This window comes from Lycium barbarum, chromosome 4 (genome assembly GCF_019175385.1).
Source record: "Lycium barbarum isolate Lr01 chromosome 4, ASM1917538v2, whole genome shotgun sequence".
Taxonomy (NCBI): Eukaryota; Viridiplantae; Streptophyta; class Magnoliopsida; order Solanales; family Solanaceae; genus Lycium; species Lycium barbarum.
The window spans coordinates 36,818,555-36,843,804 of NC_083340.1; the positions used below are offsets into that span (position 1 = coordinate 36,818,555).

At 33.9% G+C, this 25,250-nt stretch overlaps 3 protein-coding genes across 8 annotated transcripts; 1 reads left to right on the forward strand and 2 right to left on the reverse strand.

Moving 5' to 3' along the window:
- The first annotated feature begins 3,767 nt into the window (after positions 1–3,767).
- On the forward strand, positions 3,768–7,480 carry LOC132635885 (uncharacterized). Of its 4 annotated transcripts, none has more exons than XR_009580813.1 (3): positions 3,768–4,100; positions 5,688–5,762; positions 6,821–7,480. XR_009580813.1 is itself a non-coding variant. In XM_060352474.1 (2 exons), exon 2 carries the CDS (start codon positions 6,827–6,829, stop codon positions 7,244–7,246), a length of 420 nt encoding a protein of 139 aa, XP_060208457.1. In that variant the 5' UTR covers positions 3,791–4,100; positions 6,821–6,826; the 3' UTR covers positions 7,247–7,480. The 4 variants fall into 4 exon arrangements, 2 of the variants coding, with proteins under 2 accessions (XP_060208457.1, XP_060208456.1); XR_009580812.1 differs by having other exon boundaries at positions 3,769–3,981; XM_060352474.1 differs by lacking the exon at positions 5,688–5,762 and having other exon boundaries at positions 3,791–4,100.
- Positions 7,481–14,205: 6,725 nt separating this feature from the next.
- On the reverse strand, positions 14,206–18,661 carry LOC132635886 (uncharacterized). Of its 3 annotated transcripts, none has more exons than XM_060352476.1 (6): positions 17,735–17,870; positions 16,735–16,832; positions 15,907–15,959; positions 15,498–15,664; positions 15,262–15,413; positions 14,206–14,826 (listed from the first exon to the last, which is right to left on the reverse strand). In XM_060352476.1, exons 2-6 carry the CDS (start codon positions 16,739–16,741, stop codon positions 14,468–14,470), a joined length of 738 nt encoding a protein of 245 aa, XP_060208459.1. In that variant the 5' UTR covers positions 16,742–16,832; positions 17,735–17,870; the 3' UTR covers positions 14,206–14,467. The 3 variants fall into 3 exon arrangements, with proteins under 3 accessions (XP_060208459.1, XP_060208460.1, XP_060208458.1); XM_060352477.1 differs by having other exon boundaries at positions 16,735–16,847; positions 17,735–17,843; XM_060352475.1 differs by lacking the exon at positions 16,735–16,832 and having other exon boundaries at positions 17,735–18,661.
- A 5,060-nt stretch (positions 18,662–23,721) lies between these two features.
- LOC132637418 (protein NDL2-like) lies at positions 23,722–24,798 on the reverse strand. The gene is made up of 5 exons (XM_060354508.1): positions 24,602–24,798; positions 24,265–24,325; positions 24,085–24,171; positions 23,883–23,960; positions 23,722–23,796 (listed from the first exon to the last, which is right to left on the reverse strand). Exons 1-5 carry the CDS (start codon positions 24,796–24,798, stop codon positions 23,722–23,724), a joined length of 498 nt encoding a protein of 165 aa, XP_060210491.1.
- Positions 24,799–25,250: the final 452 nt, after the last annotated feature.

Below are 25,250 nucleotides of genomic sequence, written 5' to 3' on the forward strand. Positions count from 1 at the left end.
ACAACAATGGTGAAAATAGTTCGAGCTTCTTTTCAATGATTTCTAAGAGGTATAAGTTACAATGACTAAAGTAGGGAAGAAATCCATCGTTTGGGACTGATTTTCAGATGAAAAGCCAGAACGGGATCGGAAAAGTGCAAAAAATGGGGAGCTTTGACTTTCGAGTTTTTGGGGGGAACAAAAATAATTTCGGCTGCTCCAATTGGGGTAATTAAATGTTGGTGGTTGGGGGACTGTTTTGTATTTTTTTAAACTGTGGGTCTAAGGTTGACAACTTGGGAGACTTCATTTGATGATGCCATAAATAGTGGCCTTTAGCCAATTCTTTGAGACTTATGGCCTTTTACCTAAATAAGTGTTGAGAGTGGCATTTTAGCAAAACACCTCAACTAGCTAGTATAACACAAATAGAACTCGACCAAGGCTCAAGGAATTCGATCAAACTTATTCTTCTATGTCAACTTTTTCAATTTCTTAGAAGTGTGTGTGTGTATTTTTTAATTTAATTCTACTTTTACAAAACAATTGGAGGACTATATACGCCGTCGAATATAATATTCTACTCGATATACAAGCAGACACAAGAACGCTTTTTTTTTTTTTTTTTTTTTGGGTATATTCAAACAAACAGACACACTCACACACTCGCACAAAAGAACCAAACATAGTGCAAGAAGATAAGCATACACAAAATTTGCGTTTGACTATCATACTTCTGGAATTACTTACACATAAATCGTTACATAAAGAAAAGACAGAATTAAACACCAGCTCATGAATTGGTGGAAAGTTTTCATTATGCCATATCAAATCACAATCAATACTTTAGTTTATAATGTCATCACGTTCTTTAATCTTATCATTTTATTATGATATTCTTATTCCCAACTTCTCTATATCTAAGTGGGACATAAAGCATAATATCAATATAGTATCGATACAAAGCGTCCGGTTCTCTGCTCTTGTGTCAAAACATAGTGTAAAATATATGACGAGGTTTTGCCTCACACAAAAGTGAAAGATATTTGAACAAAATAAAACCGTCGATTTTAATGTAGAAGGATATCAGATCTCTAGATGACTCTTTGAATATATTAATGTTCTTTCAATTTGACTTCTTTTCCTATTTTGTAGAATATAATTATCTGAAATCATTCAAAGTCAGGATTAAATTTTTTTAAACAAAACCTCCGAAGACGACATTGTACGTCAGTTACGTAATACTCCAAATATGGGAGTAATGTCTGCAGGCTAAAAATGATGAAGAAGCCGTCCGTCCAAATAAGCATTTACCTTTATTCGTAAATTTTATCTGTTTGTCCCAATGTTTTAGTATCATTAATTCCACAATTATTTGAAGAACGTAATAATATATACAAAAAATTTCATTAGACTATTCACTTGATGTTACAATCACAGTTTTGTACTGTACGTAGTTTTCTCGTTAACTTTATCTAGGACTAATAAGTACGTAGTAGAGGAGTACATCCTATCAACCAACAAACTCCATTCAACGCATCCTAATTTTAGTCATATACAATTATAATTTCATTAGATGTGTTTGGTACATTAAAGTGAAAATATTGAGATAAAGTTATCTTGTCTTGATGGCCAATAGATAATAATGACAAGCCATTGATTGTATGTATACGCAAAGGCAAGAAAGCACAACTTTTATGAAAGAGAAAAGAAAACTCCTTCAAAAGTTTTAGCAATATTATTCCATCTTGCTTCCAACTATATTTCATTTAACAAGGAGTAAAAACAAGAAAAATGGAAATGAACAACATTTTTCATTCGATATATTTAATTTTAAATCGACCTGCATGTGGGGTGTATATATTAAAATAAAATCATACGTACAAAACGTAATTGAAACTTGCATATAGCATCCTAAGATGGTTCTTTATAAAGCTAACGGATCAAAAGCGATCAAACTCATAATTTTGATTCCTAATTAAAGAGAAAAAGAAAAAGGATTTCAAAAGAGTTAACGTAATATTGTGATGATTAGGATGTAATGATGTGATTCTTTCACGCTTTTACTTTCATTACTATTTAATCATTTCCAAAATTTGGTTATAGAAATCGGTATATGAGTCGCATGGGATACGGCCATTAATTAGTAAGGCCCTTTGCAGAGCCAGATTCAAGATCTTAATTTGCTTATGAATCGTAACTATTTCAATACTTCCTCCGTCTCAAATTATTTGACATTTTTTGTTTTGTTTTACACGCCTCTAAATATTAATTAAGAGGAGTATTTGACTAACTTTACCCTTATTCATGTGTAAGTTATAACCTCTCTCCCATTAAATGCTTACTCTATTTATGTGATCATTTCTATTAATGACAAAATTTTACTAAGGGTAAATGGGTAAAATAATCAATTTTTTCTTGAACTTCTAAAACGATAAATAATTTGAGACAACTATTTTTAGTAACCACAACAAATAATTTGAGATGGAGGGCGTATATACTAATTAACACGTACGTCGTATATGATGAAAATAATTGCATGCAAATTATTCAAGTAATTATTATGGATTAACATGACTTAAAGTAACTTGATATCTTCTCGTAACATTTTCCCTGAATTACACCAAACCATATTTGCTTCGAGGAGATTTGGTTGATAGTTAACAAAAAACTTAAATCTACAGCAACCAAAAAGAAAGAAAAATCAACAAGAATAATAATAACCTAGCTAGTCTAAGTTAATTTACCTCGTATTCCTATATATATATATATATATATATATATATATATATATATATATATATATATATATATATATATATATATGTGGTAGCTTCGTTTCCATTATCACAACATTAAAAAAACAATTGAAAATTAGTTGACCTGAGCAGCAATTAATGATGTACACGTGATACTATGACTTGGTTTAAGCAAATCTGGGATTCAAGCATTTATCAAAATTCATAAACTTGCCTCCTTGATAGGGTAACAATCGAAGCATGTATCTTATAGATGGAATAAACTAATCTAAATTGCATTTGGTTCATGATCCGATGCATCGTAAAGTGTATAAATAGGTAATCAATTACTTGAATATGCAGTGGTAATGAACCGAAAGAAATTCTTGTATATTTATGCATTTAATAGATATTTATATAGAGTTGCGCAACTATACATATGTGTGTGTAAATTGACACTCCCTACAAATAGGTTATGTTCAACTTCGTATGACAAGAATGGAGTATATGGTAATTGAGTTGGTCAACTAGTCAATTATTAACTGATGTTACCACTCTTTACATGCCCAAGATTACCCCTTTCTACCAAGAGGAGAATGTAAAGTTCTGATAATGGATACGGTCAAACTCAATAGCCTTTACCTAAATTTAACCCAATGGCTCAAAAAAAAAAAAGTCACTACAAGAAAATGTCAAAATTGTGACGGAATGTTTGACACGGAGTAATTCCGTCACAAATTGTGACAGAATTTTGACGGGTTTGTAACGGATCAACCTTTCTTAAATAAAAAAATTTATAAGTCTTTTTTTTCTCATAAAAATTCTGAGAGTAACGGATTTGTGACAAATTTGTGACAGATTTTAAATATATTTTTTGTAACGGACCTATTTCCATCACAAAACTAAGGCTGATGAGAAAAAATGACAACTATTTGTCACAAATCCGTTACAAAAATTGTGACAGATTGAACATTGCGTCACAAATATAATATAAAGATAACTAATAATAAATATATTAATTTGTGACAGATTCATTTCCGTCACAATAACAAAATTAGACAACTTATTAGTTTTGCCTCCAAATATTTCTAACACTTTTAATTTTCCCACCCCAAGGCCCAAAACTCTCACTTCCCCAAAAATCTACATCTTTCTCTTTCAACATAACAATGGCGATTTCAACATAATGATGGCGATTTCAAATAAACGATGGCGATTTCAACATAACAATGACTAAGTTTTCTAAATCTGAGATTTGAAATTAGTGAGTGATCCGAGCTGGTTCATTTTAGGGTTCTGCCATTTTTGCTCCTCTTTTAATGCTTGTTATTAGGTCTTTGTTTTGCTTGATGCTACAATTTCAAAATCTGAGATTTGAAATCAGTGAGTGCTCTTTAATTACGTATATTGATCTTCTTTAAGCACAACATATGAGTTCACTGTTGCATACGTGTGTAAATTGGTTCGTATTGACCTAAATCCTAGCTCCTTGTTGGTTCTGATGTTGTTTTCTGCTAAATTTAGGCTAAAAAACTGATGCATGTTGTTTATTTTAGTTTTTTGGTTCATTTTAGGCAAATTTTGGCTAAAAATTGGTAAATAATAGGCTAAAAGTTATTTATCTTGATCGAATTGAAGAGTATTAATATATATTAGCAGCTCTAATAAGTTGTTTATATGATTTTGTTGATTTTTTTTTTAATTTTAGTTTGATAAGTGAACCTTATAAATCTTATTGGAGCTATATTAAGTGATAGAAATTGGTGTTATATTATTTTGCTAACTGCTAGGTTCATGATCTGTTTTGTGCCTTTTTTACATTTCTTTGATGTTTTCAAATGTTAAGAGTGGTATGTTATGCTATTTCTGAATGATATTTTTGTTAAAGTTTGCGTTAATAATATTTGTAGTGCTAGTGTGCACATGTTCTGTTGTTTAAGTTCATCAGATATGATGAAATTGTATCTTGAATAGGATTCATCTCGTATGAGCTTGTCTTTTGGTTGTCTTTTTTGGCGTAGGTTTTGATTTATTAGTTGAACTATATGACTCTGTAAGTATTTGGTGGATTTTGTGGGTCTCTTTTGGTATAGTCTTATTAACATAGCTTCTAAGTGGTGTTAATTAAGAGGAATGAGGCTATTAGTAGTTCGAGATGTTAGAAATGTGTTGTCCATTTTAGTATTTGGGTGCCTGCTGATATTTACTTAACAACTCAAACCTTAAACTAGAATTGGATACCTCATTTCGTGTAAAGTTGGTTTTGTAGTTTTGGGATTTTCCTAAGCGAATGTGTTCAACTTCTAGGGATTTACAACGTGTTGGGGGGAGAATCCATTAGAGGGAGTAATGTTGGGTTGAGATTGTGTCCTAGCCATAGCTATGGTGACGCTCTACGTTAATTTAAGGTTTTTTGGATTGCAAGGAACCAAGGTTTATAGCCGAAGAGAGGAACTGGTTGTCCTTTTTCTCTCTTATCATCCCCAAAGTTTTTTTCTCCAATCTATTCTTGAAGATCAAGTTGTTCTTCCCTTTTATCACTAAAGAAGGTTAAGGTGTTTAGGGTCTCCTATTGCATTCATCCTAGATTTTAGTTTGGATACAGTTAACTTAGACGTAATTTAGTTTTTTCTTTGTTATAATGTTGTGTAACGACCGAGGATTGGATGTGTAGTTGGATAATAATAGCTAAGATATGAAGATCCTTGACTATTCTGGACTTAGTGTACTTTGATGACCAATTTTATCCGAACTTATGAAAAATTATTATGAATTTAATACAGGATTGATTTATTCATTTCTATTTTCTTTTAATTACTTCTTCAAACTTGTTGGACTGTGCTATTTGCTACTCCAACTCTTCCGCCTGCTTCATTGTTTCTCTTGTGAGCTCACCTAGGTATGAAATCCATCTTTCTCCTATGCAAAACTTCGTTGTTGTTGATTGAAGGATTCTTTTGTGTGCTCTAGGAATAGGATGTATTTCAGAAGCTGCACAAAAGAAAGGATGGCAGCTTTGTTGACACCAAGTCTAAGAGCATTAATGTAAGTTTCTTTGTAATTAAAAAAATTATAGTCTGATAGATCTCTTCCAAGTGGGTTTAGATTTCCAATTTCATTTAATTTCAGTTTTAGAAATTCTGTTAGAAGGTCATGTGATGTGCACAAGTAAAGTGTTAGCTGTAACTATATTCCGAAAGTTAGTTATAACTAACTCCTCACTTCACTTCAAATCATTTACTCTTTAGGTGACTCGATTTCTTTGTATTTTTTGTTCTTCATTTAGTGAATCGTATCAATGTGATTAATGCCAAACTTGCTGCTGGTGATACTGGGCAGTTAGGAGTCAATAATTTTTCTGCCTTGGTATAGCAGGACTGTTGAATTTCAAGTCTTAGAATCGTGTACACAGTTGGTGCACTGTCTAGTGAAAGTCAAGGGGTCTCAGTTTACCTGGTATCTTTTGTCTATAACTATAAGACAAATTCAGAGAAGAAGGTAATATGGGCTCATAATAAAACTCTTAAGTCATTTTGTTCCTGCTCCTTGGCTAGTGCTTTTTTGCTCTGATGATAGAATTATTGGTGATCATGTGCAACCAACTAAGACTGCCAACTTTTAAGATTTTGTTAGTGAGATTAGGCTGGGTCAACTTACAAGTCGTGGTTGACAATTCTCTTAGTGTAACAAAAGGGATATTGCAGTGAGAATCTATATTCACATTGATTGGTCTTTTGGGAATGATTTATGGTTCTAGCAATACGGTAGTATTGAAGTTCAAAACTCACTTAGGTTAGGAAACTACAAGGTAATGTTTATTGAGAAACATTAACCGACCCCAACTTGTTTGGGACTGAGGATTTGTTTGTTGTTGGTCGTGTTGATTGATAATGAGAATCGTGATGCGTTTAATTTGTAAATAGTAATTACCTGTTGAAGGCTTTTGTTTTCCGGCATTGTGGAGGTTGTATCTTTCATAATTGAGCAGGAAAAAATCTTTAGTTGCTTATTAAGGATTTCTACTGTTACAAACGAGTTGTATTAACTGTATATATTTGTGGAAAGCTTGGGTCTCTAGTGACTGATTATTTGGGGATTTTCAGGATAAAATGGAGGCTGTGGTGGCTGCTGCTATTTCGAGCTCATCAGATGGTTCGCAAGAAGTCCTAAAACTCGATATAATTCGCCTATACTTGGATGTTGTGGGTGGAGAGAAAAAACGACGTGTGTATGGATTGGGATCTCAAGGTTTGACTATGTATGAAGACCAAAATTCTGCCACTTCACGCAATTTATCTGCGGTGACTGATCGTATTCCTCAAGAGCGCATCAAACTGCTTGAGGGAGAGATGTTGCGTATGAGAGAAAATCAAGAGAGGATTCTTCAAGGGCGTGTAGAGGCAGAGGTGCAACAACGCGTAGCGCGGGAGGTCTCGCTTTTGAAGCAACAAAGTGATGATCGGTTTAAGTCTATGGAGGAGCGATGGACCCGTATGATGAGCGAGATGGCGTTATCTTCTCGCTCATGATCTGGTGATCCTACTCTCCCTAACAGGGACTCACCAAATGCTCAAATGTTTAATATTTTCATACTTTAATTACTTGGATTCTTTAAGTGTTGTTTTTAATGTTGTTAGACTTACCAAATGCTTAAGTGTTGTTTTTAGTGTTGTTAGACTTTCCTTAATTGGATGCTTCGTAAGTTTTTAAATATTTGTAGACTTTTGCTTATTGAAGTTGGGTTTTAGCATATTTTATCTTCATGCTTTTGTATTATTAATTTAATATTATGTTTTGGGGATTAAATTTTATGCTTTTAGCGAATTTACTGTATATATTGAACAACATTATAAAACTCACAAATATTGTGTAATTATTATTAATTAAATCTAAAAGTTCAAATTAAATTTGTGACGGATTTAGTTTGTCATAACTTATCCTAAATCTGTCACTAATATGGCTGCAAGAGTAAATTTGTGACAAAATATTGTGTCACAATTAATTTGTGACAAAATATTCCGTCACAAATGCGGTGACTAAATTTAAAACTTTATCACGGAACCAATTTTGTCACTATTTTGTCACGGAACAATCCATCAAAAATTTGTCTCTATTTTGTGACGGATTTTAGCCAAATACAAGGCTCTATATTGTAACGGACAGCTCTGTCACAAAGCTGTCACAAAAATTTGTGACGGAACTTTAATCAGTCACAATGAATTTATGACTAGAGGTTTTGGGACGTCCGATTTTTTGCCACAAATTCGTCACAATCAATGATTTGTGACAGACTTGTCCGTCACAAATTTATCATTTTCTTGTAGTGAGTTAGAGTTCTGAATACAGAAAATTTAAATTCTTAATTCGTCTAGGCTTCTGCCATTTCCCTTTCCTTGATAAATAGGCTTAATACCCAGATGGACCCTTAAACTTGGCATGTTTTGTAAGATAAGCATATAAACTTATAAGGTGACCAGATAGACACTTAAACTTACTCAAAGTGTATTTTTCAAGTTTTTCAGTTGTTTTGAAAACAAAAACTATATTTTTCAAACACTCACAATTTTCATGGCCAAACAAGCCCTAAATATATCACAAAATATTTTTTTTAAAATGCAAAAATAAGGCAAACGCATGTACATGAGACTATAAATGTGCACTTAAACCAATAAATACTCGCTAATCGCAATTTTGCAGCTTTCAATTAACTCGGATTTTTTTTTTACACTTGAATAATTAAAAAAACAATAACTTTAACCAATAAAAATCCTTAAAAAAAGAATTTATGACTAGAGGTTTTGGGACGTCCGATTTTTTGCCACAAATTCGTCACAATCAATGATTTGTGACAGATTTGTCCGTCACAAATTTATCATTTTCTTGTAGTGAGTTAGAGTTCTGAATACAGAAAATTTAAATTCTTAATTCGTCTAGGCTTCTGCCATTTCCCTTTCCTTGATAAATAAGACACTAGTATATATGATCTCTCTATCATTTAAAAAATTTAGTCCTTTCCCTCGAGGTTTGCAAGGAAAAATGTACAGCATGGTTTGTCAGCCCGACCCTAAAAATTGGGCTTTAAAGAAAGTGATGAATGTGACAAAGTATTCGTGTATGAAATTAATAATGTTCACATTAAAAAGTCATGTCACAATGATGCAGAGCCATGAGGACCATGACTAGATAGGGTCACAGAGGCGTATCTAGCCTATGAGTTTGGGGTTCAATTGAACCCCAAATTTTCAACGCGGAGCTTAAATTTATGTATAAAAATTATTAAAATTACAATAAATAGTAGATATAAATTCCTAATTTTAAAAATATAATGTGTTCAATGCTAAAAATCTTAAGATTGAACCTATAAAATTTAAATTCTGAATCCGCTTCTGGATAGGGAGGAGAGATTTTGCTTTCATGGTGCCAATAATTGGAAGAGATATAAACATTTTCAAAATATACATTATTTTATTATCAGAAAGAAGAAAGAAAAAGAATTCATCAAAACAATAAGTTCAGAAAAGAATTCATCAAAACAATAAGTTCAGACACTGAGCGTGTTTCTTCACTTGACAACAATATTTACTTTGTAATAAGTCGCACGTCTTCCCTTACTTTTATGCTTATAGTACTAAATGATTTTTCCGATAAGCAGCTGAATCAATCTGAGAACGTTATGATGTGAAAAATTGCACTATTCATGCATTCATTTAATAATAAGGTGGGTCTAAAATATTAGTTTGATGGCAGGAAAATTTACTGCACCCTGTATTTATTTTTTATATGGTTGTATAGTTGGAGTTGATTATAAACAAGTAATTAACAAGCTCATTGAAGAGTTCACCCGTGCAGTCCTAAGGAGAACAGAGTTTGCCCTATCAAACAAAAGAGAGTGATGAAAAAAAAAAAGAGTATTGTAGGAGAAGAAGGAAGATGATCGTATTGCGAATAACAAAAAAAATTATTTTGTGTCTCATATGATTGATATTAATAGTGTGCGTTTTTTTTTATCTAATAAGTTGGTATACCCAAATCTTACACTTTCGGATTCATAAACTTTGAGTCCATTAACTTGTGAGACAAAAAAAAGTTGCATAACTAATATCAGTTGTGTGAGATACAAAATAAAAAAGTTTCAATTACAAATGAATATAGGAATACGATTGACCAATTTGATTGAGTATTTAATCCCTCTAACAACCATAACCGCTACTAACCACCAATAGGGAAAAAGATTGCTATAACCCTTTTAATTTCCTGTAAAGACTATAAAGTTCCTGACTATTTAGACACATAAAAAAGTATAGTTGCATTCACTGTTCAAATTGTACATTTGCCTTGAATCTTTTATCGTGCGTATTTTCATACTGGATATCCTACTGTAGATGAAGCACCGATTGTCAGAAGTAAAGTTGAAAGATCATACTATTGTTTAACGAGGAGAAGACAAAAATAGATGCGAAGGTAATATATAGGCAAAATTGAAGCATTTGACAAAATACTATCTAAACATTTAGAAGTGTTGGTCCTTAAAAAGTGTTGAAGAAGACAAGTCTTCTTGATTTGATATGTTATTAGACTAAATTGGTGATTGAGGTTCCTTAGTGTTGATGTTTGAAAGTTTCGTTTCATATTTGAGATCAGTAGGAACAGATTTGGCTGATTTGATCGAAAATGAAATTGCAAAATTAAAAAATACCTTATTGAATAATACAGGCAAAAATCGTGCAAATACCAAAGAAGTATGAATAATTAAACAAGCGCAAAGTCTGTCAATACCGAACAAACAGCATTAGATTTTCCCTCACAAGAAGGTATCACGCTATTCCGGATGTTACAATGTTACATGAGCTTTAGGATCAGATTAACTAGAGAAAGTTGGGTATGGATCTATCATTGTTGAGGTATGACTAGTATTTGTTGATTAATTCAAGACTACAGTTGCACCTGCGATGTTCAAAAGAAATTAGTTTTTTCGGCCTCAAATTTAACAAAATAATATCACAATACAAGAGAGATATCGTGAATGAAAACTTAAAATTATGATCATTTGTTAGAGTTTGTGAGCTATGTTATAATTTGCATACCACCGTTTTCAAAATGTACTTTATTTTCTTTTGTAGCATTAAAATCATAAAGGTGAGTATCATGACAGTCTCTGTAGAGTTTGTGAGTGATCCTACCAATTCACCATGACTTACGCAACTAAAAGGTAAGATCGCTGACAATTTTCGTGGAGTGATCCTTCCATTTGCAATACACATATTTTCATGGATATACACAGATCAAATGATGTACATTCTTCCGTCAAACACATATTATCATGGATATTCACTAATATACAAGATATACGCGAGATACAGAGAGATATACAACAAGATATGCAAGATGGAATCGTATTTAACCTCGAGCTTTTAATATGAAAATTAACTCAAATCCGCCTCAAATCATCTTCAAAAAACTCCAAAGTTAAATTTAGCTCATATCACACAGTCAAAATAAATCCCAATTACGCAGATCAAAAAATTCAAATCAAATCAAGAGTCAATGGTGTTTCAATATCCTTCTTCAATCTCAAACAATGTATATTCACGTTTTTAAGTTCCAAATTTCACATCCATAGTTCCACTGCTTTTGAAGGAAGAGTTCGATGCAGTGTTGGCTAGGGGTGTTCATGGTTCGGTTTGGGTCGGTTATTGATTAAAACCATAACCAAACCAATTTAGTCGGTTTTTAAACGTCTAAAACCATAATCAAACCAAATAAAATAATAACCACTGATTTGATTATTGTCGGTTTGGTTCGATTTTTCGGTTTATGACTAGCAGCCATGAGACTTATCAATAAAACATTAAAAAGTTGAAAAAGACATGTCTTTTTTTTTTTGTTCAAACGATAACTTTTATTTATAGTTTAAGGTGGAACGTACATCGTAGAAACATTTTCACTATTAGTGATAGTGTAGTACTCAAAGTTACCCAAAGTTGGTAAACTATTACATATAGAGCAAAAAACTAACTTAGTAGTGGCTGCACCATTTTTGTCATCTTAATACACATACCTGGAAATAAAGTAGAGTATAGGAGCTTTTAGTTGTTGTTATAAACATACATATTAATTAAACATAAAGACTACCTAAAATTAAAATGAAAATATATGAAATAAAAAAACTTTGTATAATGATCCCAAACTTTGGGGCAGTACTTGCATTTTGCCCTCAATTCTCCCATTTTATTAAAAAAACTTTGTGTAATGATCCCAAACTTCAGATGTTTTTCTATCATTATCCCCAAGGCTAGGGTCTCGATTACAAGGAGTTGTTCTTTTCTGCTTTTTAGGAGGATTACCCACGGAAGAAGTATTAGGGCATTACCATGTGCTTGAGTTGCAGCAAATGCTGATGTTACTGAAATTCATCTATAGGAACCTCCAAATCTACAACCTCTGTCCTTTTCATATGAAAAATATTAGAAGTTTAGGACCCATTCAGACAAGAAAAAAGAAAGGTATAAATTCGAAAAAAAAAAAAAAAAGGAGAAACAACCTAAAATCAAATGGCTGACAAAGAAAGGCTAAAAATTTAAGTTAAAGACATTAGACTCAAATATGAGCTTCTGTCAGTAGATTTACACTTAACACTTAAAGAGTAAAAAGACTTAAAGACATGGGCTTGGACATATTCTTAAAAACATGGGCCTTAAGCATTCATGTGAAATAAGTAGACCAAAAAAATTAATGATTAAAGGGTATAAAATATTTATAATTATTTAAGAAAAACTAATATTATACATATAAATAATTATAAAATTTATGTATATAATTTATCGGTTTGATTCGGTTATTTTTAATAGAACTATAACCAAACAAAATATTATCAGTTTTTAAAATTTAAAACCAAATCAAACCAAACCAAATGTCGGGTTTTTTATTCGATTTTGTTAAATTTTCGATTTGATTTTAGTTTTAATCAAAACCGTGAACAACCCTAGTGTTGGCAATTGAAGAAGATAGAAATGACAGGTGAATGAGCTGGCTATAATCTGTCAATTTTAAGACATACTGGGTTAATGTGCCAATAAGGGAAAAGTGATTTTTTTGTGTCAATCTTTTACCTTGATGTCTCGGTATCTGAAATTTACTGGCCCAACTAATCCGAATTCGCGTCGAATATGCCTACTAAAGAGGGTGAAAATGCTTCCTAGTTCCTATCGAAAAGTCCTGCATTGCAAAGGTCAAACTTGAATCTTCTATATAAGGATGAAGGGACTTCAACCATTTCACCACACTCATTTGATTTATCTTCAAATTAAATATCCTATTAAATTGAAAGTAATTAATCATTCTTCGGTTAGGATCAATTTTAACCGATCCATCATATTATGTATAGGACTCAACAATGCCAATTATTACACCACTCATATGTTCTTTTTAGTTAATGTCACGGTAAAAATTAGTTAAATGCAACGATTCATCAGGTACATACTATTTTAATTAATCCAAAATGAAAAGAGGGCAAGCCGACAACTATTTTGATTACAGTAAAACCAAACAAAAACTATGGAAAGATTTATTTCTGTGGACAACTATTTTGATAAAATTAGTAAACCAAACAAAAATTAGAGGATTTATTCTGCTTTTCTTACACCCTAAACCAAAAATACTTTCAGGCCCACCTTCTAGTCCAATTGGATTCTGTACATTTTTTGTTGCACGGATTGTTCTTCAAAGGCGCTGGTCTTTAATTTTTGTTACTCAAATTGCTGATTTTTAATTTTTGTCGTTCGCTTAAAAAAATGGCAGAAAATATTTCGAAATTCTGAGTTCGAACTCTGCTAAGTTAAAAAAAATTGCAAGACAAGACTTCGTGAAAATTCTGCCGTATAAGGCAGAATTTGCCTTAAAAGTCTGCTTTAAGGCAAAGCCTTAATAAGGCAGAATTTTGGCAAAGGTTTGCCTTGCTTCTTTTTTTTTTTTTTTTTTTTTTTTTTTATACTTTGCTGGAATTCTATAAAAGTTAAGCCTTAAGGCCTAACTTTTGCCCGAATAGACCTAATTTTGCTACGAAACTCTACCTTACAAAAGCCGAGATTCGAACCCAAAACCTCGAGGTATGTAACCACTACCAACGTGCAACTTTTCACATCATAAACTTTTCAAGTCCTCAGCAGTAATCAAGTTCAGTAAAATTATTTGGCCATGACCTGATAGTAATACAACATAGTGAAACAAGTATAGGAGCCTGTTTGGATTGGCTTATAAGTTTATAAGCTATTTTTTAACTTATTTGAGTATTTGGTAAAATAAAAAACAGCTTAAATTAAATTAAAAAGTGCTTAAAATAAACCAAAACTAAGAAGTTGCTCAACCCTAACTTTTTTTTTTTTTTTTTGCTTAAAAGTCATTTTGACTTGACCAACAACTTTACCCTTTTATCTCTTATATTTTCTGTTAATTCCAATACTGCCCTTACCTCTAAAAACCATTTAAGCACTTTTATCCAAACCCGTAACTGCTTATTTATAAAATAACTTTCAACACTTACAAAGTACTTTAAGCACTTAAAAGCCACTTTTTTTCAGCTAATCCAAACGGGCTCTAGGTATGTGAGAACATATGCCATTTTAAAACATTAGCTCCCCAAGAGGAGCACAAAATGAAGGAAAGAACAGTCGAGTTAGTTAGTAATACATTATGCACTGTGCCAACTAGCGACCAAGCACTGCTAAATATACATGATTTATGCTTTGGGTATATCACCCCATCACTTCCATATCTTCATCAGAGAAAGGAAGAAACTTCTCTCTATTGGGGCTTTCATGAACATTGTACTTAACAAGCTTGACTGCTGTTCCTCTTATATCTGTGTCCTTCACTCGATCCTTGCGCTTTCTACCACCATCAATAGGCAATTTATCTGCACAAAAGTAATTAGCAGAGAATGTTTTGTCCAACGAATCGCCCATTTCCTCATCCCCAAAGCATTTGACTTCAGGCTGAACTTCAGGGAGAAAGCAGTCCGGCCTTGAATTGCAAATTGCTGCCTTGGCATGGAACTTCAGTCTGTCATGATCAAACACCCAGAGACCTTGGTCTTCCAAGACAAAAAGGCTCTCTGTGGATACATGCAACTTATTTTAGAAGACACGAGCATGAAAATGGAGAAAAGTATAATATATTATTGGGCAAGTTACACATTTGGCCGGTCGGCCAAAAATAGTTACATTCGCTGACCAAATATAAAAAATATACACTATTCTGTATCAAAAATGTATATCAAAAAAAATATATGACGTATATTATACGTTAATATACAACAAATATACAGTTGTTGGCTATTATTTTGGTGTGCAGTTATTTATGTCAATTTCTCTAATTTATTCACAAGGTACGTTTGCTATTAATTTTGAAGAGGATTACTATGGTCTGCAATTATCTAAAACCTCAGTTTCATAGGAAGGAGAAAATATGCAACTGAGCCAGTAATTAAAGCAAAATCAAAACGATCCAATGTACTCAAATATATAACAAAACCAGAGAAAAGACATACTTATGAGAGCTTTAGGTGTCGTGAGTTTAGGATTACTCAGGTTCTCTTCTGTGCCAGCCTGGATAGAGACCCATTTAAGTAACTCACTGGGTAGCTGAGACTCAGAGAAAGCATTTACATAAGCAATCAGCCTATCTTGATCACATATTTCCCTAGAGCCAACAATTCCCAGATTTATTAGCAGAGAAAAAGTTACCAATCTTTACAAAAATTTTAATGCAGCAATTTTCCCCTACCTAGCAAACTGTATGGCGTTATCAGCTACTAAGGACCATAGTAGAGCCAAGTTCCTGAAGTAGGATTCGGGTAGTTGAAACCAACTGCCAGAACTTAGAAATGAATGATCAACTGTTATCACAGCATCATACAATAGTTTCTGTAGAACAACTGCATCTTCAGCACTCTGCAACAACAAATATTGAAAAGGAAAAGAAAAGAACTTGTCAGCCTTACAGAAATCAATCTTGATCTGCATATAATATTTGCATTTGCAGGGAGTGGACTTATCCTTAAAACCATTATAAAATATCAAATGCACACATACGAAAAAAGTGGGGAGCACAGCAGATCATGGAACATGGAAGTTGTTGGGCCATCATCCACCCTTAAATCTTTGCGATAATGAAGGTTGTCATGAATACGTACCAATAAGGCAGTGACCACAAGCCCTTTTTCCAAAAGAATTCTGAGAAGCAGATCTACAAATAAAACTCAAAGCCATCAAGAATCAAGCGAAATATTGTCAATATAAAGCTTGAATACATGTCCCCGCTTTCAAATCCCACTTCTAACACTAACAACCCAGTTTTTAAAGTATAGCAAAAAATACATGTCTCGGCTTAAATAGAGCAAGCAAAAAGTGCAGCTAATTCAGTTTACTAAGGTTATATCATGCAATGAAGTAAAAACTCAAAATAAATAACCTAAGAAAAGCTAAAGATTCTAGTAACTGGTGGTTCAAATACTCTCCCTCCCTCACTTTTTCTCCCAAGTAGTTGTTTATTCATGGTATATGTGGGCTAAATGATGATGTGTACTGCTTAATACACAAGAATAATTCATTAAGATTAGTTTTCTGGAGACAACTGCCTTTCTTCATGTAGGTTCCAAACATTATTATTTCTAACTCAATTACGAAGTCCCTCTGAATGTGCACCCCATTATGATGATGTGTAGTGCTTAATACACAACTAAGAGTAGCAATTCCACAGCAAATGCAACTATTGGGACTTCATGGATAGAAAACCTTTTTTTTATCAAGTAAAGTATCCATGGATAAGAAACCTTATCCATATGCAGCCACAAATAAAGAAAATTGGACTACTGCACGGAAGTGAAGCATTCAGATTGTGGGGGCTTATTACAAAAACATCATTTTGGATATGGAAGATTTAAATAGAGAATGCATTTCTCAAAAACAAATTGCACTTCAAAGGAAATGGAGTTCCGTGAAATGAACTCTACAAATAATACCTAGCATACATCAAAAAGAATTCCAAGAGTAGCTGAACAGCCTTACTTCACATGCAGCAGCTTCTTTTCACAAACCATCGACCAAACTCCAAAAAAGCCTAAAGAAAAGAAAACTGATGGAAATAATACTGAACAACCTCAGCCAAGTCACAACTTCACAAGCACAAGAATATATATGAAAGGTTCCTCCAACTTTAGTGATAAACAACCAAATTAACTCGCAAACTAAAAGCACATCGATATTTATATCCATAAATTCCAGTTGTGACCAGCAAAAGAAATATAAGTCGAACTACATGCAAGAAGAACACATTGATCTCCATACACTGGACCCCACGGCTAGTTAACTCCTATGAGCTTCATAGTTGAAGATGAAAGTCTTCAATTGATTGGTAAAAATAGGAATTTAGTATGGAACAGCCAAGAAATACAAGGATTTTGTTGTTGTTGTTATGCAGACAACATGGCGTAATATCGTAAGACCTATACATTTAGAAACTTTGAAAGACATTAGAAAAAGATTATAACATTAGTATTATTTGGTTCTCGTTATTAGAAAAAATAAGCATATTAGGTGGATCAATTTTAGAGAGCCAACGATACAGGTTTCCTCATAAATCCCCCTAAAAAGTATGCTAGGCCATCTTGTTACAGAACTTGATATGAATTTCTTTATCTCTTTATTGACTGGTCGGGATAGCAAGGTGTAGGGGTGGAGCCACATAGGGCCGAGGGGGTTCATCCTTCGGTGGAAAAATAGACAATTTATACATGGTTATAATAACTTTTTACGTATATATAGTAGACGTCGTCGAACCCCCTTTAGCCTCTTCGTATGTTTACTTTTTATATTTTGAACCCCTTTAATGAAAATCCTGGCTCCACAACTGGCAAGGTGATGTTACTGTACATAAATTACATATTAACAGTAATGAAACAAAAAACAATGAGCTATGATACATAATCAGGTAATGAAATTTGACCTTTTTCAAGAACTCACCTAAAAATTCAATATTTTGGAACTGCTTGAGAGTCTGAATTGCCCAATTTCGTGCATCGTTTTGGAACTCCTCATTTACAAACCTCACACTATTAAACTTCAAAGACAAATTAAGCAAGAACACCTCACACATTACGATCCCAGCTAAATCCCTTATCCCACACCTCGTATTTCGACCCTTGGAAACCTCAACAACACTCCCAATCGGAAAGAAAATCCCTAAATTCTCCTCAAATTTCGCACACTTCCCAACCCGATCAACCATCCAAACCCCAACCAATTCCTCAAAACAAACAATATCCTCATCAACCCCGTTCCCGTTTATGCGATCACCCAAACATACACATACATAATCACTAACTTTCTCTACCAAGTCCCTAATTTCACTATTCAAACACACCCCATTTCGCTTAAACTCACAAACGACATCATACAACACGTACACTAACGGGGCAAGTAAAGCAATCTTTTTCGTCCCGTTACACGAACAAGAACACGAAATAAGCAACTGAAAAAGGTCTTTAGCAACAATGGTATTGCTAAAAACAGCTGATTTTTTTGAGGTGTGAAAAGTAACAGCAGAGTAAAACCATGTAATTTCAAGTGGTGGGTCAGGCATTGTTTGGATTAAACGAAAGAAAATCGACTCGAAAACAGAGAAATCAGAACTTCCATTTCGATATGAGGTTAAAAAGTGATTGATTGATTCTTTCAACATAGGCTCAAAGCCATTTGCTGCTAAACACATCTTAAATGGCTTAATTAAGGTTGATTTTGGAATAATTTGGTGGGGTTTAGGTTTGAAATTGGATGAGTTAAGGGTTTAACAGTAACTCAAAACCCTACATAAATGGGAAATTGGGGCTGAGGCAATTTTTGGGGCCTATTTTGTAACGGACATGTTTTTTTTTGAATTTGGTTTTGGACCGCTTTGATTGGATTAAATAAATAATTATTGGGACACGTATTTTATTATTGATATTGATGAATGGATTAGCGGGAAAAAAAAAAAAGAAATTAAATAGCACCAACTCCATATTTCTTTTCTTAAATTTTCTTACTGGAGCAATATATATATTTTCGAGTAAATAGTACTCCCTTCAGATAAAAAGAGTATTCATTTAGCCATTTACACATCTCTTAAGAAAATATTAACTCTTAGGCAAAAATATGTAATTTGACTAAATTATCCCTAATTAAATAGTTATTGAGATTTGATCACTTACTCCCTCCGAATAAAAAAAAGTGTCAACTTAGCCTTTTTTTACTTGTGTCAAAAAAAGGTGTCCACTTATTAAATCAATAAACAATTAACCTTATCTTTTCAGATTTGTCCCTATTAAGTGTTATGTGATCAAATCTCAATGTCTATTTAATTAGGGGTAGTTTAGTCAATTTACATATTTTTTTTTTCTTAGAGTGAGTAGTTTCTTAAGGAGTGTGCAAATGGCTGAGTGGACTCTTTTTTTTCATTCGGAGGGAGTAACATTTAATAGGGGCAATTTTGGAAGAATAAGGTTAATTATTTCTTGATTTGGTAAGTGGACACTTTTTTTGAACAAAAATAAAAAGGAGGTAAATGAACACTCTTTTTGATATGAAGGGAGTATATAATGTACTAATTTATTATATATTACTCCCTCCGGATAAAAAAAAAAGAGTCTACTTAGTCATTTGCACACTCCTTAAGAAACTATTCACTCTAAGATAAAAATATGTAAATTGACTAAACTACCCCTAATTAAATAGGCATTGGGATTTGATCACATAACACTTAATAGGAGCAAACCTGGAAAGATAAGGTTAATTATTTCTTGATTTAATAAGTGAACATTTTTTTTAACAAAAAAAAAAAAGCTAAGTGGACACTTTTTTCTTTAATCCGAAGGGAGTACTAACTTGGAAACTCTATTATTATTTCTAACTATTAAGAGAAAAGAATGTAGCATTAAAGAGGCTCGATCTCTTAATCAACTAATAAATTACTCCCACCATCCATTTTTACTTGTCTTATATTGACTTGACACATCCCTTAAGGAGTCATAAATAGAATGATAATTCTACCATGTCTCCTCTAATAATTACTAAGTCATCTAATCATTAAAATCAATCAAACATACTTTAAAAGTTATGCAGTTACTAAAATTCATTGAACTTTCTGTCACGACCAAAATCATGGGTCATGCGGGCACCCACACTAACCCTCCGGGTGGGCGAACCCTTTCCACACCAAATACTCAATTTACACAATTTGAAGAGAACAATAAACTAGCCAATTTCAAACACAATTTTAAAAGAAAAGATCGACAGTAGGATACTTTCTTTGATTAAACCGTTTTTCCAAAATCAGGTCTGGACTCGTACAAGAGCTTCTAATATACACTAATTGAAATAGATTACAACCACAACTGAATACATCAACCTCTGTTTTGGAATAAACTGTAAAAAGAAAGGTTAGTGTGAACTCTGTGAGATCCTCGGAAGCTAACGGAATCTCGAACATCAACCTGTAACAACTTTACACCCCAAAAAGGGTGTAGCAAGAGTAGTATCAGTACAACACACATACTAGTAAGCATCATAGGCCGACAAAAATTAGAAAAGCATATATAACAAGCGGAAATCAACATATAAGGATGATAAGAATTCAAACTCAGAATTAAACACATCAACACAACAGTTCACAACTCGTGATATAAGAAGTCTCCCCATATTCAGATAGTAACCTAAAGTCATACTTCTAATCATCTTTCATCTCACCAAGTAAATCTCACACTACCAAATAATCGTTCAAGCAGTCCAGAACCAAGGAATAGATAACATAAAGGAAAACAACAATGATGCGAAGTACAATGTGGATGAATAGAGTGTGAATGGAATGCAATAGCCAATACCTCAAACCTGTACACACATACTATGGACAGAAATCTACACGTCTCGATAGTCATGACCCATGGGGGACCTACAAAGTCCATGTACACCTTCATCCCGGTAAGAAACCTCGAGCAGCGAGTACAACACATTCCGCTCCGGTATCAACCTCAGATCACAGATTCTCATTTCCTTCATTGATACTACCTTATGTTTTCTAGAAGTAGTACCATGTCTCTTTGTCAACCCGTTCCAAATCACACCATGTTACCATGAGAAATGCATATGAAGTGTCATGCATGAATCTCAACATAATGTGAGGAAACACACAGCAGATGATACACCTAAGGGTCCAAGTAACACTATAAATGTCCCGATATCAATGGAAATATATAAAATCAAGTGCAACATAATACCATGGAACTCACTACTCAAGTACAATTTTAGATGGAACTTATAATCCCAAGCCAACTAGGTCACTAACTTCATCTTGGTCATCGCCCACAATTATTTACGAAGGTTCACAAGTCAAGCTTATAGTACTATGCAATGATATGGAATGGGTGAGTAGCATACGATGAGACAAACAACACGCTAAACAAGACAACCTCAAGTACACATAACCTCCAATCATAAATAAATGTGGCGGCAAGCCTTATTATCACTAACATGGCGACAAGCCCAGTCATCACAAATAAGGCAACAAGTCAATGTCATAAAATAAGCAATTATCAACCTAATTTGAATCCATCCCAACGCCATGTCCGAAGACCTAAACATGTTTTCTCCGTCCACATCCACTAATTCCATAAGAATTTCTAATCGAAGTCTAACTCAAGTAAGCTGTCACCTACCTTGAGGCCGAACAGATGTCGCGAACATCTATCCCGAGCTTTATCTTTCTTCTCTGGAGAGCGTCCGAATATGGTAAGGTCTAACAAGGTAGCAACTCATATAAGTAACGCTCTGAGAGTATTCAAACTACTGTGACCTTAAAAGAGTTTCTAAGACCCTAAAGAGAAAGAACCCGAACCCGCAAGGGCAAAATCGAAACTTTTCTTTAAAACTCAACTACTAGAACCTCCAATATTCAACAACCTAAAATTCATAATCATATAACCCCAATGGCTTCCAAATCCCTTAAATATCAAAAATCCCTAATTTCTAATAACCTTACACTTAACCCATTTGAGAAACCCTAGTTAAAATTAGAGATTGGAGTTTGGAAGAAGTTTCCCCGAGCAAACAATAAGCTATTAATCTTTAATTACCAAGATTTCACTTAAAAGACACCATTTACTCACCCAGGGTTTTACAAATAAGAAATTCTCCCCAACCCAAGAACCTTAACATAGAACTTATTAATGGAATGATAATGGCAAGAAGGAAGTAATGGAATAGGGTTTAGATCTTACCCTCTCCAAGGACTCTTGAGTTCTTTGACATCCACTCCCAAACCAGCTCTTGAAAATATGATATTGGGTGAAAATGGGGTCCAATCTCGAAATGGGGAAATAAAAGCTAGGTTTGATTCAGCGATTTTCGCTTATGCGGGAAACCACTTGCCCACGCTATTTCGCTTCTGCGGAACATGTCCCGCAGACGCAAGTTACTAACATATCCGAAGTTCCGCCCACGCGGACCAACCTTTGCCGATGCGGGCTTGCTGAAGCGGCCCTCCAAACGCAGAAGTGGATAACCTAGTTCTGAGATATTCTAAGTTAGAGAAATTCTTCACCATTACCCGTAAGTCCCACGTGTAATAGCTATCGGTGCGAACTTGAACAAAGAGTATCTTGGGGAAAGAGAAGGAAAGTCCGTAACGACCAAACGAGTTGTTACAATTTCCAACCTAATAGTTAATGAAATAGCAAGGGTAAAATAGGTATGGAAACCAGATTTGTCATCACCTGCCATAATGCACCATATGATGCAAGACACCGTAATTTCAGGTCATTTTAAGGTTGTTTGGTATGAGGGATAGGATGGGATGGGATTCAAATTATTCCATGTTTGGTTGGTGGATAACTCCTCTGATATCCCACCCAATCTCATCCATATGGGATAACTTATCCCGCTACAAAACGACCCCTTAGAAGTGCAAGAATCATAATGTGTGTCACACATGCATTCTATGTCACCCAGACTGCTAGTGAACTGCGAAAGTGACCCATTTGTTATAACAATTTGGTTTGACAGTGCAGTTATAGCGATGGTCTTATAGTTGTATATCAATTTCTTATTTAGATTTTTGGTTGAGAATGTGATGTTCAATTTTGCAGTGAAAAGGATGGGTCGTCGGTGGTGGTAGTGAGTTTAAAATTTGACATTTTGACTGTAGAAACTGAGAATAAGAGGCGTTGAGAATGGTAAAGTAGGTACAAAATGTCACTAGCAATGACTGCAAGGAGGAGAAAAATGATAATAGACCAAACACAACATCGATAAAAACATCGCCAGCTGTTGCAGCTGCTAGTGATGTTTTTGTTTATGCTCTTTTTGGTCTGTCACCAGCATTGATAAACGGAACACTTTAGTGTTGAAATAGATTTTATAAACGGGAAACGGTATATTTTTCCTTTGTTATACTTTTTCAACATATTTGCCCTTGTCATCCAACTTTCAGGCCATATTTGTCATTGTCATCCAACTTCCAAGCTATATTTACCCTTCATCCGTTGAATCCCCATCTCCCCACAAAATATTACCTACGTAGCACTTTTTTTTCCAATTAAATCTACTCACCCATTTAAACCTTTTTGACTCGTCATCCGACACATCCAACCCACGAAAAACTTAAAACCCAAAGTTTCATTGCTTATCTGGTTGATACGAGTTCACTACTCAAATCTCGTCTAACCAACATATTTTTCTTCAAATTCAATTCAGAATATATTGAAGAAAACTAGCTTCCACGTGCGTCACGCGTGCATCTCGCATGCCTCACGTGCTTCTCGTGCGCACTACGTCCATGTCAGTACTGATGATGGACCAAAAATAATAAGTCAAATGACTAATACATGTTGCGGAATCAGACAAATGATTAATATTGTCAATGGGGTAATGTCGTATCCAAGCTTCTTTATTGCAAAGCATCATACAGAAAATACGAGACTCTAAAAATAAACACTAACTCTGCGGCATGCTTGAACTACATCTGATTCTAGAACTTCAACACGGCCCCGAACTTCCTGCCACATCATTAAGCATCCAGTTCAACTCTCCACTAATGATAAGAAAACGAGTATAAAAATGGGGGAAAATAGCATAAAATAACCTTGCTAAAGTAGTGCAACATCAGTAGCTCCTTCACCAAATTACACATGCCACAAAAGTAAAGCAGATTTGTCATCACCTGCCATATTGCACCATATGATGCAAGACAACCCAATTTTAGGTCATTTAAAGGAGTAGGAGTCAGAATTTACAAATTCATCCTAAAATATCTTGAGCTATAGGAGAAAACATTGAAAAGACACCTTATTACACATCCATTCTGTCCAAGAGGATGCTTTGCACAAGGAAGAAATGAGTATTAAACCCACAACCCTTTGTGTATGTTTTATCTAGAGGGGAAAAAAGTAAAAATATCCTTGTCTAATGACTATATCAGGAAAATTTAAATAAATCAGCTAGAGAGAAACAATGCAAACACTTACGGCAGATAAGGTAAGAATATATGCTCCAGTTGTTACTCTCATACACATTACTTTACCATGCCTGAAGAGGGAAGATAAGGGGAAATCAGTTTCAACTTCTTATTAAAATAAGCTGAATCTATCAGGAATATTCTACAAAACACACGAAAGCTCTTAATGTCATATTGAAGTAAGGGTCATGCATAATCGTTTTGCCAACCGCTTAATTGTACAGCAAAAGCACAAGATATATAATTACAAAATTGACAGTGCTTCATAATGGTTGTGCCGAAGAGGTAGCGTATTATAAGTTTATAACAGTAAGCAAATGCCAAAAATACAAGCTCATTACAATTACCTGAAGTAATCGAGCACTTCAACAATCTGGTCTGCTGAATCATTAACCGATAAGACTGGATCAACAAGACTCATGACAGCAGGTTCTAACTGCAAAAACTCTTGACGGATATACAAGGTTAGAAACATTGTGAATAGAAGCACTAACCAAACAATCCACGTGCTACTGTAGCGGCGATTAACGAGAGTCCAAGTCATAATCATGACCAAGAGGACTTATAGGGTAAATACAGAAGTTATGGAATAGCAATGGAAATGCTTTTAGACAAAATAATACTTCTTGAAAACCGTACATATCTATTCCAAGATGAACTACAACCTTGTCTAATTTTTTATCACTGATTTTGTCATGAAGAATCAGACAAATGACTAATACATTTTGTGCAATCAGACAAATGACTAATATTGTCAACAGGGTAGTGCCATATTCAAGCTTCTTTATTGAAAAATATCATATAGGAAATATGTGACTCTAAACAACTAAACAATAACTCTTCAGCATTCTTGAACAACATCTGATTCTGGAACTTCAACATTGCCGCGAACTTCCTACTACATCATTAAGCATCTAGTTACCTCTCCACTAATTACAAGAAAATGAGTATAAAAGTGGTGGGAAAGAGAAGGAAACAACCTTGTCAAAGTACCGC

Excerpts from the sequence above, each read along its gene's own strand:
- LOC132637418 (XM_060354508.1), bottom strand. The coding sequence starts at position 24,798 with ATGACTTGGACTCTCGTTAATCGCCGCTACAGTAGCACGTGGATTGTT. Across the intron at positions 24,326-24,601 it reads GAAGTGCTCGATTACTTCAG|GCATGGTAAAGTAATGTGTA; the intron begins GTAATTGTAATG and ends TTCCCTCTTCAG. Across the intron at positions 23,797-23,882 it reads TGTTGCACTACTTTAGCAAG|GAAGTTCGGGGCCGTGTTGA; the intron begins GTTATTTTATGC and ends ATGATGTGGCAG.
- LOC132635885 (XM_060352474.1), top strand. The coding sequence starts at position 6,827 with ATGGAGGCTGTGGTGGCTGCTGCTATTTCGAGCTCATCAGATGGTTCG.
- LOC132635886 (XM_060352475.1), bottom strand. The coding sequence starts at position 18,482 with ATGTGTTTAGCAGCAAATGGCTTTGAGCCTATGTTGAAAGAATCAATC. Across the intron at positions 15,960-17,734 it reads CCAAAATATTGAATTTTTAG|ATCTGCTTCTCAGAATTCTT; the intron begins GTGAGTTCTTGA and ends TTTTATTTGTAG. Across the intron at positions 15,665-15,906 it reads TTGTGGTCACTGCCTTATTG|AGTGCTGAAGATGCAGTTGT; the intron begins GTACGTATTCAT and ends TTGTTGTTGCAG.